At 39.8% G+C, this 18,142-nt stretch overlaps 1 protein-coding gene across 1 annotated transcript in view; it reads left to right on the top strand.

The window, feature by feature from the left end:
* RALGAPA2 (Ral GTPase activating protein, alpha subunit 2 (catalytic)) overlaps window positions 1-18,142 on the top strand; it is a 303,038-nt gene that overhangs the window by 168,327 nt on the left and 116,569 nt on the right. The window contains exons 28-33 of the mRNA XM_012657226.1: window positions 4,774-4,884; window positions 6,222-6,290; window positions 6,564-6,701; window positions 9,759-9,942; window positions 16,445-17,216; window positions 18,070-18,141. Of these exons, the coding sequence (XP_012512680.1) occupies window positions 4,774-4,884; window positions 6,222-6,290; window positions 6,564-6,701; window positions 9,759-9,942; window positions 16,445-17,216; window positions 18,070-18,141 (1,346 nt within the window). The remainder of the gene's footprint in view (window positions 1-4,773; window positions 4,885-6,221; window positions 6,291-6,563; window positions 6,702-9,758; window positions 9,943-16,444; window positions 17,217-18,069; window position 18,142) is intronic.

The following is an 18,142-nucleotide window of genomic DNA, read 5'->3' as shown; positions in this document are numbered from 1 at the left end:
CGGCGGTAATAATTAGCGTTGCCATTTGTACTTGCGGAATCAGTGAGTGCCTAGTCTCTGCCAGGCACTGTGATGAGGGTTTGTGGAAGTTCTCAGTTCAAAGGTAAGTGTCCCCATTTTACTCATAGAGGAACTGGGGTGCAGGAGAGTTAAGGAACTTGTTTAAGCCTCTAGAGCGACCACCTGGCCAAGCTGTAGTTCAAACCCTGTGCCATCTATCTGACCCCAGTGTCCAGTCTCTTGCTTTCCCATCTCTGCTGCCTGCCACATGCAGCTATAATAGTAAGAGCAGTTAACAGCTGACACTTAGGATAGCCATCATCAGGCCATTGACAGCCTCTGTGCAACCCTTTGTGCATTGTCTGCTTTGGCTCATGAAATAACCAGCCAGTGGTGCCCCCACCCTTGGCTTGGCATCTGGCTCCTGCCTGAACAGACTCAATGCTTCTTGTTCCCCAAGCGTACCCTCTGGCCACCCGCGTCACCTCAGCCTCCCCTGTTTGTCCTCTACAACATGCAGGGATGGGGGTGGGGTGGGAGTGCCTGTTACATCACAGGAGCTGGGAAAATGCTTGCTGCTGATCCCTGTGAGGAGGAATGGAAAAATTATCAAACCACAATATCACATAAGAGTGCTCCCTCTGGCCTGAGCAGGGTGCAGACCCCTGACCTTTGTCAGCGTGTTTAATCTGTAGAGCTGCCCCATAAGGTGAAGTGTCAGTGCCACCTCCACTTCACAGGTGAGGAAAATGAACTGACTGGGACCCTAAGGAGTGTGCAAGGGGCAAACCCAGGACACTCTGGCCACATGTCTGGGGTTTTGCACAACTAAGGTGTGCAGGACACCTCCTGACTCTCAAACCCATGGAGAAATACTCACATATTATTACTGAAGTGAAAAAAAGTTGGATATGAATTGTACATCAATGTGGATACCAACTCAGTTTTGAAATATCCTTTCTCAATTCTAAGATCTTTCAAATTTTACCTTTTCTTAAATCTAGATGTATATAGTTAATGTAAGTTGGTTCCCCCACCTCTACCTCTTACCTGGAAAAACTTTTAATAACTTGATGATGCCTTAGAATGAAGGACTTGCATATGTGTGTGTATATATATATATATACATACATACACACACACACACACATACACATATATATGTGTACACACACACATATACATACATACACACACACACACAAATACATACATACACAGAGTCATGTGTTGGGGATGGGGATATGTTCTGAGAAAAGTGTTACTAGGTGATTACATCACTGTGCAAACATAGAGTGGACTTACACGAACCCGGATGGTGCAGCCTACTACACACCTAGGTTATATGGTACAGGCTATTGCTCCTAGGCTACAAACCTGTACAGCATGTTACTGTACTGAATACTGTAGGCAGTTGTAATAACTCAATGGTATTCAGGTATCTAAACATATCTAAATACGAAGAGGTACAGTAAAAGTATGGTACTGTAATCTTATGGGACCACCATTGTATATGCAGTCCATCATTGACTGAAACATTGTTATGTGGTGCATGACTATATATCTTTTACATAGTATAGAAGAGAGATGGAAATTGATAACAAAGTAGAGGAACAGAATAGTCAAGTGATAAATTTTCTTTGTATTTCTACAAATCTGCAAAATGTAAGGCACAAGAAAAAAATCCGATTACCACATATTGAACTCTTTGTCAGGCACTGTCCCAGCATAGTGTGTGGTTGTCCCATTGAATCATCCTCCACTCTGGATAGATACTATTGTCCTTGTTTTAGAAATAAAAAAGAAGAGGACTGAGGAAGGTCAAGGGACTGGCTGTAGCTCGAACTGCTAAGAATTCAGAGGGCCGGGATGCAGCCAGACAGGTCTGCCTTTAACCATTGTTAATAACAGAGGAAAACTCATCAACTTAAGTCCTGGTCCCTAGGGATACCCCTCCCGCGTCCCCTCTGATTCCTGGGCTGCTGTGCCAGCTGGGTTATTTTACTTTAGGACATAGTGCATATATTGAAGAACTCAGGACTAGAAGTGAAAGAGTTACCACGAGAAACAAGGGAACAGCAGCCACTTTGAGAAGAGGGCCTTTGGGGAGGCTTTGGGGCTCTGCCAGGAGGGAAAGAAATGAAATGAAGGAAGAAGAGGAAGCAGCAGGGGCCTCACCCCACCCCGCCCCCAGCCCAGCCCCGGCCCAGCCTGCTGTGTGGGCAGCAGAGAGTGCAGTTTCGGGAAAGGCTTCCTGCCTTACGGGCTCAGGCTCCACATAGCTCCAGCCTCGCCTTGTGTGCCATTCAGAAACCTTCCACAAGGTGACCCAGGTGTGCGGTGGATGTGAGAGGGGCAGCCAACCATGGGCTGGGGAGGTTTTTCCCTGAGGGATACTGATGGAAACCCACCTTGGACCACAAGCAGTGGGTGCAAATGGTGCAGCTGGGCTGCTGCCCAGAGAATTCCATGTGGCCCGGTGTTTGTTCATCTGTGGTGGGTAGCGGGTGGGTGGCAGGTGTATAGTGGCTGAGGGGTTGGTTCTGAGCCACCGTCCTACCAGCTCTCAGTGTCCCTTCCTGGAGGATGTTGGCCATGTGCCGCAGAGTGAGTTAGGCCAGGACTCAGGTGAGCTGCCCAGCCCTGCTCCTCTTCCTGCCCCATCTTCCTAGATGTTGTTGACTTTCCTCTTCCTTACCCTACCGTGGCTTCCGGGCTCAAGTCCTGCTGGTTGTACCTCCTGAATATCCCGTGCGCCATCCCACCTACTGCCCCGAGTCCATCTCTCACACAGCTCACTCTGCTGGTTACTGAGCCCCTTGGCCAGGGTCACCAGCCCTCATCTCGCCCCCACAGATCCACCCTCCATACTGCGGTCAGAGGGATCCATCCATGCACAGGTCTGACCAGAGCAACCCACAGGCTGGAATACAAGGCATGGCGTTCAGGGACATACATAGGTGAACAGGCCCCTGCCTTCCCCCATGAGACTGTCAGTTCCTCAGGTGTAGGGACTTTATCTGCCTTTAATTCTCTGCTCTTGGTTCAGCGCTGGCACATTGTCAGTATCCCATGACTGTGTGCTGGATGAATGAGTAAATGAATGACTTATTTAATCTCCACCATTCCCCACCTCACTATTATGTGTCAGTAATACCACCCTGCTTCCAGCCACCTACATCTGAACGACCTTTCCCAGCCTTTTTGTCTTGTCTGGCATAGCTCTCATCATTTCCCTCTTATCTGTTTCCAGCTTCTTGAGTTCAGAGTCTTGCCAGCCTTATCTTTCTGCCCTATGACTTGACCACTTTAGTGTGGCAGCAGTGCCCTGAGTACCCATTCACATCCCCCATTCCCTCAGTGTTTTGTCTTCACCGTCCTTCGGGGGGCCATGCTAGGGATACAGCAGTGAACAAGATAGGCAGGGAAATAACAAACACAGAAGACCAGCTCTGATAGCCCTGAAAGCCACGAAAGAGGTACAACAGGGCAGCAGGACGAAGCTGGAGAGCTGGCGGGTGGGCTGCCACTCTTTGGATGGGTGTGGCAGCCTAATAGAGGAGATCCGAAAGATGAGGCGGTACCAGCCACATGCAGAACTCGGAAATGAGTATCTCGACAAAGCTGGGAGCAAGTGCAGAGGTCTCGGGGCAGGAACAAGCCAGAGTGTCTGAGGGATGGAAAGAGGCCAGTGGAGATCAGGTCATCTCAGGTCTGGATGGCCAAGGAAGGCCATGAAGAGCCCCTGCATGCAGATACTGCCACCCTGGTTTACCTAGTGCCTGTCAAGTGGGGGCAGTCAGTTAACTGTTTATTCTGTGGAATTAAAATTAACCACCTTTCTCTTACCTTCTTCCTTATTCCATGCCGTTGTCACTGAGGTGCTAGGCATTGACTTTTTGGTGTTGTTTATGTGGTGCATGTGTCAAGTGAGGTTAGCTTTATGTGACTTGGAGTGAGGTTTCCCTAGACCAGGGACTCTGCTCTAGATAATGAAGTATGGATAGCAGCATTGCCCCTCATTCCTTTCATGCACCCTCAGCATGAAAGAGTAAGACCTTGTAGGTACTGCCCCTTTAACTTGACATCTCACAAGAAGTGGAAGCATCCAGAAGACCCTAGTGGTAACCTGAGACACACACACCAGCCTCAGGAAACAGACTCCAAATAATTCAATGTACCATAACTTGTGAGTTATGTTCTCATAGTCTCTAGTTTTACACATTTCTTAGTATGTTATTTAGTGAGTCAAGTTTTATCTCATAGGATAGAAAGTCATTTGATCAATCCCTGTTTCTCTATGTGTAAAATGAAAATAACATCTACCTTGCAGAGCTGTCAGTGAAGATTTATCAATGAGAGAATGACTAAAATTCTTGTAAAAGGTTCAGCACACAGGGGATACTCAGTAATGTACTACATTTTAATTTCCTCTAGTTGTCAAAATGTGATTTATGTAAACCGAATAAGGAATTTGACATGGTTTTAATTTCCAAATGATTAAATGCCAGCTACTTGTTTTTATAGAATGTTAGGTGAATTAACACAACTAGGCTAGACAAGAGGCAATTATATAACGGTGGTATGATTATCTATAACCTCTCTGGTAATAGGACATATTTTTCATCAATTTGATGCAAAACAAAAAAAAATTTAATGCAAAACAAATGTGATCTACATAGAAATAGGAAGAAATAACTGTTTTGTTCTTCCTTAAGAATAATGCATCTATTAAGTTATGTATTTATTTTGGAAACTTGTTTCCTTTTATAGTTTTCTAACAAAACCGTCGCTCAGGTAGCTTGTGATATTCTTCAGTTGCTGGTTTCCTACTGGGAAAAGCTTCAGATGTTTGAAACCTCTCTGCCTCGGAAAATGGCAGAAGTAAGTCTTTTTTCAGTAATGCTCAAACATAAGCATTTCCTTTTTATTGTATTTGATATTTGATTAAATTTAGATACTCAAATAATTGTTAGAGAACCGACTATTAAATTGCCACATGAGTCACTTGTTTTAAGATTAAGTCAGACTGGTTCTTCTCAGCTGTGATTTCAAGCACTACGTAAAGAAGTCAGCAGTGTTCCAGGCAAAGGCTTATACTTGGGGAGTTTGAAAGGCAGACATGACAACAACAAAAAGACCTTTTGTAGACTAGGCTACATTCATCGAGAGTAATTTGGATGGTGCCAACAAGGAGTAGGCAGCTGGTTATGATGCCCTTGGTGCAGGGGCGGAGGGGATGGCTGTTGTGTGAAACAGGAGTCTCTCCCAGACTAAAGCCCTGGACCACACTTTCTGCCATAGCATGATTACCCAGCTGTAATGAGATTACTACTGTAATAACCTCTGTGGAGGTAATTGGTGGGAGAGAGGGACAGAAGAAACAGGAAGAATCATTTTAGCAATATACTGGAGGTCGGTTACATTCAAGGGGTGCTTTGCTTATACATGAGCAGGTACCCTCACTCCTTTAGGTGTCTGGTGGTAAGGCACATCCGTTCCTGCTGATTTTTATAGCTGCACTTTTTAAATTATGCCCTGTTCTTTATACATCCAGTGGTAACTCTTTGAGGGAATTTGATTTGTCCCTGTAACATTTTACAGGGAGAGAGAAGTGATACTGATGTATTTTCTCTCAGTGCTAGACAAATTTCACTGGTAAGATCACTTTGTTCTCTCTGAAACACATCAAAAGTCAAAAGCGATTTTTGACCTTAAGTAAAAAATAAAGTTTTGGACATAGAAATAAAAAACGCTCCAAAATGTAAAGTATGGTTTTAGGGTGACCATATAACGTATCATCTAAACAGCAATTCTTTTGAGAATAGAAGGGGTGCTATTACACCAGGGAAGCAGGTAGTGACTGGGGTAATTTATAAGAAAATTAAATGGGAGCATTTTCAGAATTATTTTTTCTTTTTCTCTCTTTTTTTCCTTTCACCATCATTCCCAACATAATTATTTTTGAAAGTATTTTTTGACTTCACTGTGAGAAATATGGAGACTGATGGTAGAAATTATGTGACTACAGAGAGAAATATTCCTTTATCTGGGGCCCCCCAATTTCCCCACTAGTAGAGTAGAAACCAGGCTTTTTGACACCTTCCTGTAGTGAGTTGGCACCAAGCTGGGTTTAGATGCAAGGTCATCTTGGGACTCTTAACATAGGCTTGTAAATTATTATTATGGTCTGTTTGATTGGTGATTTATTTTTCATACAGATCCTTGTGGCCACAATTGCTTTTCTTTTACCAAGTGCAGAGTACTCCTCAGTGGAAACAGACAAGAAGGTAGGTGGCAGATTAGCTAAGTTTTCCCTAGATTTTTTTTTTATGTAAGATAGATAATAATATTACAAGTAGTGATATCCTTTATAATATCCTTCTATATTGGCCTTAACAAGTCTTTCCTGTGAAAACACTATTTATTTATTTACCTACCTACCTACCTACCTTGCATTCACGTGTCATTGAATAATTACTGTATGCAGGGACAATTCTCTGATTTATTATTACAGGTAGTGAGGTTTAAAGTGTAAGTTACTTGGCATATTTTTCTTCCAGTTCATTGTGTCCTTGCTCCTCTGCCTCTTGGACTGGTGCATGGCATTGCCGGTGAACACCCTTCTCCACCCGGTGTCCACAGTGGTCCTGGAGGAGCAGCACTCATCCAGAGCCCCCTTGCTGGATTATATCTACAGGGTGAGCCTCCGCCTGGGTCTCGGGGCATGGAATGTGGATTTATGTGTCAGAGAACTACCAAAATGTTTTATGCATTTACTTATTTGTCATTGCCCTTTTGAAAGGATTTAGGTGGGGTTAAACATTTAAAAAAAAAATAAGTATTGAAAAGCCGAACAGAGGTAATTGTAGAGAAGCAGTGGTTACTAAGTTAAAGATGAATGCATTTTTACATGACTGTCATCTTTAATCTTTAAACAACTGCAATTTGGTCAGAATCTCTCAATTTTCATGGAACATAGTCTACTTCATTTAAGAAAGAACTGTTTATATTATAGGAATATCTACAGCATTAGTTTTTCTCCTCTCTCCTTCCCCTGGCCAAATAGCTTCTCTTTAAATTAATTATTAATTTATTTTATTGATGCACATTAGATGTCCATATTTTCAGGGTACATGTGATAATTTGATACAGTCATATATAATCAAATCAGGATAATTGGGATATCTGTCACCTTAAATATTTATGTTTTCTTTATGGTGGGAATATTCCCATTACTCTCTTCTAGCTATTTTGAAATGTGCAATTAGTGTTAACTGTAGTCACCCTACTGAGCTATTGAACACCAGGTCTTATTTCTTCTGTCTAAGTGTATATTTCTATATAGCATTAGTTTGACAAAATCTGTTTATCAAAGGAAGAAAGAGGTACAATGGTCCCAGTAATCTCTTTGCCTTAAAAAATCTTAAGAAATAAATTAAGGAAATATGTCACATCAAAGTAATCAGCCTTATCATTTCTATAATATTATTTAAAATATTCTTTTTTCAATACCTCCATCCCTCAATGTATGACTAGGTGTGGCATTTACTCTAGACTATTTGTAATATCCTAAACAGTCTCTCAAACTTTTTTTATAATTTATATGTCTATTGAATAATTACTATTATTGGGAAAAATTCGTTTTTTTAGTAACAAACCTTTAATTAAAAAAAAGACTCCAAGTCATAAACTGATTGCTTTGTTGCCTTATTGTAAAATGTAGTTTTTTTTTAAAAACCACTTAATCGTGGTTGAAATTCTACTAAAATTATTGTGTATTTTTATTAATAAACAGTTTCTTCAATGGTCAAAGATTCTAATAACTATATTAGGATTAATTAGATACTTCTGTTATCTTCATTGCTTATAAACCTGTATGAGGCTTGGGTTGGGCCAACTAAATTAGCCAATCATTTATATTCATCTCTTTTCTGACTCATTTATTTTCTTAAAAGATTTCTCTTAAAATTGCTTTACCAATATAAAAGTCACCTCATAGTAAATATGATTCATAAATTTATTGAAACTCTTTATTGTATTTTTAAAGTATACTTTTTATTGAACTATAACATACTTCCAGAAAACTGAATCAATCTATAAGAGAGAGCTTGGTGAATTTTTACAAAATGGATAAGCACACTGGTAAAATCAGAGCCCAGATCCTGGAACAGAACATCCCTAACATCCTGGAAGCCCCCACTCTACCTCCTCCTAGCCCCTAAGTCCACATACATGCCCCAGGGTGACTGACCACTGTCCTGCCTAACAGCATAGATTAGTTTTGCCTATTTTTGAACTTTATATAAATAGAATCATACAGTATGTCCTCTTGTGTCTGACATCTTTCATTCAACATTATTTTTGAGTGATTTTTTCATACTATTGTCTGTAGTTGTAGATTTTTCACTCTTGCTGTATAGTATTATATAGTGAGAATAAACCACAATTTATTTATCCATTTTACTGTTGATAGGCTTTTTACCCAAACCTGTTTAGAGTTTTGAACCATAAAAAAAGTCCTGTGAACATTCAAGTACTTTTTTGGGGCGGGGGGGTGGTATATACATATGTATGCATTTCTGTTGGGTGTATTCCTAGGAGTGGAGTTGCCGAAATACATGTGCTCTACCTTAATAGTGAACACCAAATAATTTTCCAAGAGGTTGTGCCAAATTGCACTGTCACCAACAGTGTCTGAGAATTGCAGCTGCTCTGCATTCTTGCTCACAGTTGGTGCTATCAGATAAGTATGTAGTGATGTTATCTTGTGGTTTTAATTTGTATTTCTTATATTTAGTGCATTTTGACTAATAGAAATTAGTTATCTCAATGATAGAAGATCAATTTTTACATTAATAAGAGAGCTACCATAAAGATTTTCCTGTACTGATTTTTTTGTTTGGAAGAGGACATATTCAGTGGCTAACGCTGCCCACTACAGTCCTTGATACTTTTTAGCTATACACAAAGAGTACCTGGTCACAAGCTTTCCTGCCATGTGAGCAAACCAAAGCTAGTCATCTAAAATTGAATTTAGTTTACATAAATATATTTAACTCAAAGATGTTTCTTTAGTTACCTTGATTTTTATAAAAATCAGTTTTGAATTTATGATTAAAAAGTGAAATTTGTTACAATTATCTCATTTATACATTTTGGGCTATTCAAGATGATTTGCATTCGCATAGCATGTATGTGTACAAAAGCTCGAACGAGTAGATAGAACTTCAACCAACTGCAATTTGTAGACAAGCAGTGAACTTTCAGGAATCTAATCTTGCAAAAAACAAGAATACTTTAAACATTGTATTAAGTTAGCCCTTATAATTCATGAGGTCAAGTTACCAGATTTAAACTAATGACCAGTCATGAAGTGCACTAATGGGCTCTGCTTGTTGTGCTCATTCTGCCCTCCACCACGGGTGGCTTATCCCACTGCTACTCTTCAGTTCCCTCTACTTGTGTCACCGTTGGTGGACTGGGGGAGGAATTAGATATGTGCAATCACACAGAATGGTGAAATAAGCACTTGTTAACTTTTGCTTTCCTTTTGCCTTGAGAATATATTTCTGGGCATTGATGTGAAAGGAGCAAAATAAACTTGCTAATAGCAAGAAGATATTTAAGAATGGAAAGGATTTGATGTTTTCAAGTCTTCCCAAGCAGGAGTCCTAAGTGCTGTGGTAGTCTGACAGATTATTGGGAGATAGGAGGTGAGTAGCATCCATAGTGCACACTCCTTTCTGTTTTTACAGGTTCTACATTGCTGTGTTTGTGGCTCGAGCACATACACCCAACAGAGTCACTACACCCTGACGCTGGCTGACTTATCATCCACGGATTATGACCCCTTCCTACCACTGGCAAATGTGAGGAGTTCTGAGCCAGTCCAGTATCATTCATCAGCAGAATTGGGTAACCTGCTGACTGTTGAAGAGGGTGAGTATTCTTCCAAATATGAATCTCTAGGAAAGATCGTAGCCTTTTGTCCATGCATGCTTGTGTTATCTTTTAAAAATCCAGTTGTTGAAGTTGAAATCCTGGTTCCTAGGGTCCTCTATGATGGCAAAATCTGTTTCATTGCTTCTTTTTTTCTCCTCTCTTCCTCTCGTTTTCCATCTTTGTTACTGAAATGGTTTTTGTGTTAGTATTATTGAGGACCTATATGTCTCAGACCCATGGAACTCACAAAAAGTCTCATTTTTCTATCCTCAAGGAGCTTTACATCTAATGAGAGAGACAGAATGAATTCAGAAAGACTCATCTGCAGACCAGTAGTGCTATGGGGGCTTCCCATGGAGAAGGACTTCAGCCAGATTTAGCGGGATGGGCAGGCTTTGAAAGGAGCTTGCAGAGTGTTCCAGGGTAGAAGAGGATCATGAAAAGAGATGGGAATTTACTTGCCACCACTCTGCTCATAGGAGAGAGTCCATTTTAGGGCACAGGGGAATGTCAGGACTTGGGGGCTGCTGTATTTCCTCCTTAACCACCCCCCTCCCCAAAATGATAAGAGCCTTGGAATATAAGTCAGAATGTAGGTGTGTCATCTATACATGTGATAAAATTGCATAGAACCAAACACATACACACAAATGCAGGCATGTAAAACTGGTGAACACTGAATAAGATAGATGGATTATATCAATGTCAATTTCTTGATTGTGATGTTATGCTATAGGTATGCAAGATATTACCATTGAAATGAAAGGTATTTGAGATCTCTCTATATTCTTTCTTACTGCATGTGAATCTTCAGTTGTCTCAAAATTAAAAGTAAAAAAAAGTATGGGTGTGTTAGATCTTCCGTGAAAATTTTCTAATTTTACAAATTAGAAACCTAGGCCCAAGAATGGAACTTTGGAGATAAAAACATCCTTAAGGAAAAAGAAATGAGGTAATGTCACCAGGAAAGAAAAGTCAGGGAAGTGGAAAAATGACCAAAAAGAGCCATTTCTAGGAAGCCAAGGAAAAAAGCAGGTAAGGAGCTGAGGAAGGTCAGCAGTGCTAATTGCTTCAGACAGCTCAAGTAAGGTGAGAACAAACAGGAACTGTTTTATTTCCCAACTAGGTGTTTGGTGGTAGATTTTGCGAGAGCACTTTCAGCAGAGTGGTTGGTCTAGCCAGGTAGCATGAGCAGGTAGCCTGTGCAGTGACCACTCGGAACGCTGAGACAGACCTTGGGCTTTGGTGGAGGGAGGAAGGATACAGCAGGCAGTGGTGTGAGGGCACAGAGTGAGGCGTGCTTGCAGGACTGCGGAGTCTGGAGTATGGTTTAGGCTGAGATGAAGGGGAAGGTGAGATGAGAATGAAAAAGACAGGAATGGGAGTGCCAGTCAGGAGCAAGGGCCTGAAATCTGATAGTCCTGATTTTAGCTCCATTTGGTAGATGAGCAAACTGAGGTTAAGGTATTTTCCCAGGAGTGTACAAGTCAGAAATAATGGAGGTTCCATTATTTCTAAGATTTAATGACCAAGTTCCTGAAATATATTATTTACTCTGAGATTTTGCCATAGAGTAGACTAAAGACTCTTGTTTTGAGTTGTGTTGGTGGTGGATGGTACATAGTACATTTTCATATTGTCCTTTTGAGTTGCTCTCTATTTATTTAATCACTTAATTGTTTTTTCTGGAATTCCTCAGTCTATTAACTGCAATATCTTTTTTTCCACAATTATAAATTCAAATTGTATTTTTATTAACTAATCAAAATAAGTCTTGGTTTATTTCTTTTGTTATTTACTACCATAAGTCTATAAGTCTTATAAGTCTATATCTTAGAAGAAAATTAACTTACTTTTTCCTAAAGTCATTAATTTATACCCATCCCATATGGCTGTTTCGAAAACAGGGTCACCACTTATTATGACTTGTCACTTCAAAAAAGCGGAGGATAAATAGGTTATTGAAGAAGGAAAAACCTAAAAATGAACATTTAAATTTTGATATTATTTTTTTTTTGATGTACAGCACTCTTTGACTTCCATATTTGTTCTCCAGAAAACCTCTGGACCTCATGCAAATGTTCCAAATATAGTTCTAAAGTACTAGAAATAATTGCTCAAACTTCTATGACAAAGGAGTTTTTAAAATTCACTAAAATATTAACTAAGTAAATAAGGAAGAAGCTTAAAGGTATATTAGCAGGCACAGACACTGTTGCTAAGTAGGTACATCATATAGAGAGGCAAGAGGAGAAATAAGGGTGGTAGCTTAGGTATTTTAGGTTAAACAAAGTGTACTCACAGTTGAGGCTTTTTTTTTTTCACTAAATGTCATAACTTATCATTCATAGCAAAATTATTTCTAGTCAGATAATGTTTCTGATAAACAATATTATATTTTAATCTATTATTTTCAATGATGCTGTCATATATCACTACCTACTATTTGATATAATTACTACTTTCAAGTAAAGTTGCAAGCAAGAGACACATTCACCTACCCACAGCCGAGGGAGCTGCTGACCTGGCTCAAAGAAAAGCCACAAATGGCGGTACATGTGCCAAGATTGCTCCTCACTAGTACCTGACCACGTAAAAGAGGGAGGGGAGGAGTTTTTACAAAGCAAAGTTAAAAGATAACCTTTACTGATCTTCCATTTCATCTATAAATTTAGAGAAATAAAATAAAGATATTTGGAATCTATTAATATTTTTTAATAGTTTATGGAAGTCATGAGCTTGTTTTTTCATTAGTGGAGTCCAGAATTTCTCTTTATTTTTCAAGGAACCCACAGGAAGTCGATTCAGCTGAAGTCTGCCAGGGAAGAATGATCATTATTTTACAAACATTGTTTTTCCTTACTTGTCAGTGCCAGAGATATTTGGGGTTTTAATTGGGTATGTCATGGTTTATGATTTGATTAGTGTGACTCCAGGTTAATTTCCTATTATAGAATTCAAATGTGTTCACAGAGTACACATTTGTATTTACCTCAAGTTGAAAGCACACCCTATGTGAGTAAAAGTAGAAGAAAGTTGATTTTCTGATTGTTATTTTATGCCTTGGGCCTTTATCAAATTGGACCTTTATCGTTAAGAGTTTTATAGCCTGCTCTGCCTTGTCATCACTATGAAGTGTTTTACATTATGAACTCATGAATTCCCTGCTGGCTTCACATTTGCTGTTTAGGGCATTAACATTTCTTAGCTTGGGCATTGAGGTGAGGCTGTGGACGGGGACTGGTGGCTGTAGGTCCAGGTGCTACGGCTGCAGAGCGGAACCAGCTGCTGTGACGCTCTGGTGGCCCCAGCGCACCTAGTCAGCTTCAGCCTTGGGGCACTTGCTCAGGCAAATTTTTCCATAACCTTATGGAGAGAAAGGATGTTAAGACCTGGCTTGATAACATTTCTGTTACATTTCTTTTTGTGACAGACTTGCAGAAAAATGGAAGTCTGCGTCACCTGCTCAGTCTGCATGGGGCAGTCCAGCTCAGCACCTCTCCAGTAACCTGGAGACTCTCCTCAAGTGGGACTTCCTCAGACTCCTTCCCCTGGAGCTCAGTTTTCATTTGTTAAAGTGGCTCGATCCTCAGACTTTAGTCACATGTTGCCTCATCTCTAAGCAGCGGAGTAAGGTGATAAGGGCTTGTTACAAAGGTGTGGCAGACTGCTTGTGAAAAATTGGGCTGACAGGTAGATGATTCTGTCTGGGATGCTTTGCACTGGAAGGAGGTTTATTTGAAAGCTATTTTGAGACTGAAGCCCTGGAGGACCATGAAGCCTCTGAGACCTCATCACTAGTTGGACACAGTGCCAGAGTGTATGCACTTTACTATGGGGAGGGACTTCTCTGTACAGAGTCAGATGACTTGTCTGCAAAGCTGTGGGATGTGAGCACAGGACAGTGTGTTTATGGCACTCAGACTCACACTTGTGCAGTGGGAAAGTTCGATGAACAGAAGGCTGTGACAGGCTTCTTTGACAACACCATGGCCTTCTGGGAGTGGAGCTCTGGAGCCAGAACCTAGCACTTCCGGGGGCACGTGGGGTTGCCCTTTTCCAAGGGTTTTTACGATTACTTTAGCCTCATCCCCTAAAGCCAAGAGCCAAGAATATGAAACCTTTTTTTTTTTTTTTAATTTAACCTATCTTTATTTCCTCTTTAACAGTCACTGCACTTATTTCCGTTATTCTTATTTGGAATGTTTTCCCGAATTTTGCTTTTTCTTGGCCTATTTTAAAACTCTTTTATGTACCCTTATACTAAGAGAGGCAGTTCTCCTTCTCTTCTATTTCATTTATATCCTGGCGAGTAGTCAGTCCCCTTTGCTTTTATCAGATTCCATATCTCCAAATTGAGTAAGTCTTACACGTGTAAATTCAGTCCACTTTATTTGTGGAATTAGGGCTGAAGGTCCTTTGTATTAATGGTGGTTCCCAGATTGTGTGGTCTACACAGATTATATCCAGTTGGAGCTTGGCTGACAATTGATTAAAACAAGCTACCACTTAGAGATAAGGTGAAAGAAACAGGTACCTGAATGCTTCCTAATAAATGTATAGCAGCCTCATTTTGCTGCTATACATTTGAATAAGCCTTGAGACTTGAGCTTCTCCTCTGTTGCATTTTATTTTGGAGTTTTGTGTAGAAACTGTATTGAGCTATTTCCCACCTTCTTGTGCAGCAGCTCCCTTCTTCCTTTCCCTATTTACCCACTGCATTAGCCTCTGAGAGTCACAGTCTATGCTATTAAGCATCGCATTTATGAGCAGCTTCCAGGACTCCCTAAACAGGTTGGGTCCCTCTCGTGTAGGATTCCCAGTAACTTCTATTACTGTCATACCACTCATGGTACAAGTAAGTATGGTAATCTTACTTCCCCACCAGACTCTAAGCTCCATAAGGACAGCCATCCTGCCTGTCTTGTTCACCCTTACATCTTGAGTTCTTTGTGCTGTACCTGGTGCTCAATAATTCTTTGAAGTAAACCTAGCTGTTTTACTGATAAAAGCAAATGTTTTTTGTTTACCTTCCTATACATTCTTCTTCAGCCTTTCGTATCTGCTACCATTCATTTATTTGTTTTAGAAATTAATATTTAAAGGTGCATGATTTAGTATGGAACTTATATAGTAAACTGAGTGTGATAGTCCAAAAATAAATAAATAAATAAATTTGGGCATTAAATTTCTTAGTTGTGTGGAAATCATACATGCTTCTACTGGGGTTGGGGAAGAAGAGCTTAATTTCAGAGACAGATAGATGTAGATGATCTGCTTCTAAAAAATGAGTTTTTGGATATGAAATTTTATTTTGCACTAGTGAATGTAGATGATTTCTTGTTCATTCAAAAGAAAAAATTAAGAAATCCAAGAAAACTCAGGATAATCTTATTCTCCTCAGTCATTACACAGAATTTTTTAGATTCTGGGATTTGCTTGTTTCTTTCTAGGATATATACGTCATAAAATTGGTGTGTTATAAGTAAGTTGTTAGGATTTTTCATGTCTAGGGAGGGTGTTTAGCATGAAAAAGCATACTTACAGTTATTTGCATTTTAATTAATATTTGGTTTTTCATGTTGTGAATTAGAACCAAGTATTCCTAAAGCTTTAAGCTCAAATTATAAATCTTAGTTTATTTATATTTAAATAGTAGTTAGTAATTTTTTGTTAAAATTAAAAGGTTTTTCACTTGCTCTTAGATTAACGCATGTTTTTATAAATTTAGCAGATTAAAACTTTCTTAACTATTCTCAAGCTGAAGTAGTCATTTCAATACATACGTATGGATTTAATTTATCTGCCTCTTCCTTATACCTCATTTTATAAGGCTCATTTTATACATACTCTTGTCAAAGTCTTCCTATACATTTTAAGTATTAAATATGTTATAAATCATTTTCTCTTGGGCATTTAATTATCAACTACAAATTTAGTTAAAGCCTTCTAAGTATTTCCATGAATTATTAGTATGTCAGATTCTCTTAAATATTTAAAATGTCCTAACAACAAAACATAAATTGTCACAATGATTACTAAACAAATTGCTTCAAATATATTTAAACAGTCACAAACTTGATCCATTTTTTTTTTAATCATGTCTACCTTTACCCTACTGAGGGGAGCAAGGTAACCTATCTGGTCCACTCCCCAAGCCCCCAGCCACCCCTCTGACTACAGTTTTTGTCCTCACCAGTGCTCTCTGGACTGTCAACTCTTTAAGGACAGAGATATTTCTCTTTTGTTTATAGCTGTATCTACAGATTTTTAAATGCCCCTTTCAGAATGAAATCTTCATATAAGTTGATTCTTTCAGCAATCTATTTAAATTGTGCTTTTAAATTCAAATAGAATTAGTGTCAAAAAAGGAAATAAGGTGAAAAAATTCTCAGACTTAAAAAATCAGACATTCTAAGTACCGACTAAAATCTGATGGGGTTCAGTTTTAATCTTTATTCACTACTCCCTCTTTATGTTTCTTTACTGCTGTTTACAGAGAAGAAGAGAAGAAGTTTGGAGTTGATCCCTCTGACTGCCCGAATGGTGATGGCCCACCTGGTGAACCACCTGGGGCACTACCCCCTCAGCGGGGGCCCTGCCATGCTGCACAGCCTTGTCAGCGAGAACCATGACAATGCCCATGTGGAAGGCTCTGAATTGTCCTCCGAGGTGTTCAGGAGCCCAAACCTGCAGCTGTTTGTCTTTAATGATAGCACCCTTATCTCCTACCTTCAGACGCCCACGGAAGGACTAACAGGCGGATCACCAGTGGGCGCCCTCTCCGATGTGAGAGTGATCGTGAGGGATATCTCAGGGAAGTATTCTTGGGATGGTAAGGTTTTATACGGACCTTTGGAAGGCTGCTTAGCACCCAGTGGAAGAAATCTTTCATTTCTGATTTCGGGCTGGCATAATCACACATTTGGACCTCAGAAAGATTTTTCTCAAATTGAGGAGGGAGATGATGTCCTTGACAAATTACTTGAAAACATTGGCCACACAAGTCCTGAATGCCTTTTACCATCACAGCTAAATCTAAATGAGCCTTCCCCTCCCCCACGTGGAATGAACTGTGACCAAGAGAAGGAAATCATTGAGGTCATTTTGCGCCAAAGTGCTCAGGAAGAGGAGTATGTCCAGAGGTGTAACTCTGATTCTTCCATGAAAGTCACCAGCCAAGGGCAGCCCTCGCCAGTGGAGCCCCAAGGACCCTTTTATTTCTGCAGGTTGTTGCTCGATGACTTGGGAATGAATTCTTGGGACAGAAGGTACAATCCACATTAGTCCTTCCGTTATTTTATCAACATTTTCATGTGATTTTTCTATTAATCAATTTGCAGTTAGGGAAGAAAACAAATGTAGAATTTTCTCTCTTTCAACATTTACACCTTATTTTCTGCTGCTAAATTTAAGCTAGAAATGAAACTAATTGTACTGTACTGGTATACAGATTGAATTGCAAACATCTGTTGGATATTTTAAAGGATATCAAGCATTTTCTCTGTGTGTGTGTGTGTGTGTGTGTGTGTGTGTGTGTGTGTGTACGTGTATGTGTGTGTGTTTAATTGCTGCTGTGTTCATTATTATTTCTACCTTCATGCAAAAAGCAGATGTACTACAAAGGTGACTAAGCCACAGTCTAACCTTAGGTCTGATGAGGGAAGTAGACTTGTTACAGCTCTGATAAAGGATAGAATGACAAATGCATTGAAGAGGAATGACTAAATCCTATGGGAAGTGCAGGACAATGGCAAAGACTTTGTGGAAGAAGGTGGATTTGAGCTGGATGCTGATAATGGAGTGGAGTTTTTAAGGATAGAAGTGGGAAAAAGAGATTCATAGCAAATCTGACAATGAAAACAGAAACAGAGGCACATGCACACAAGTCACACACTCAGAGCTGCAGGGCCATTGGTATCTCTGGGTAATAATGAGATGTGGTGGAATTTTTATGCCTTTACATATCTTAAGGAGGATGGAGTTCATTCTGTAGGTTTCTATCACAAATCTTTTGTGAGTGAGGTGGTAGATGGATGGGTGATAGGTAGCTTTATTAATTGATTGAAAAGCAGCAAAATTGATCTGTGATCACAATTTTCTTCCATCTGTTTGTCTTTATAGGAAGAATTTTCATCTGTTGAAGAAAAATTCAAAATTATTGAGAGAGCTAAAACATCTGGACTCCCGTCAGTGG

This window comes from Propithecus coquereli, unplaced genomic scaffold (assembly GCF_000956105.1).
Source record: "Propithecus coquereli isolate 6110/MARCELLA unplaced genomic scaffold, Pcoq_1.0 Scaffold533, whole genome shotgun sequence".
In the NCBI taxonomy this organism is placed as follows: Eukaryota; Metazoa; Chordata; class Mammalia; order Primates; family Indriidae; genus Propithecus; species Propithecus coquereli.
The sequence above is the reverse complement of the archived record's forward strand: the minus strand, read 5'-3'. Positions and strand labels throughout refer to the sequence as shown.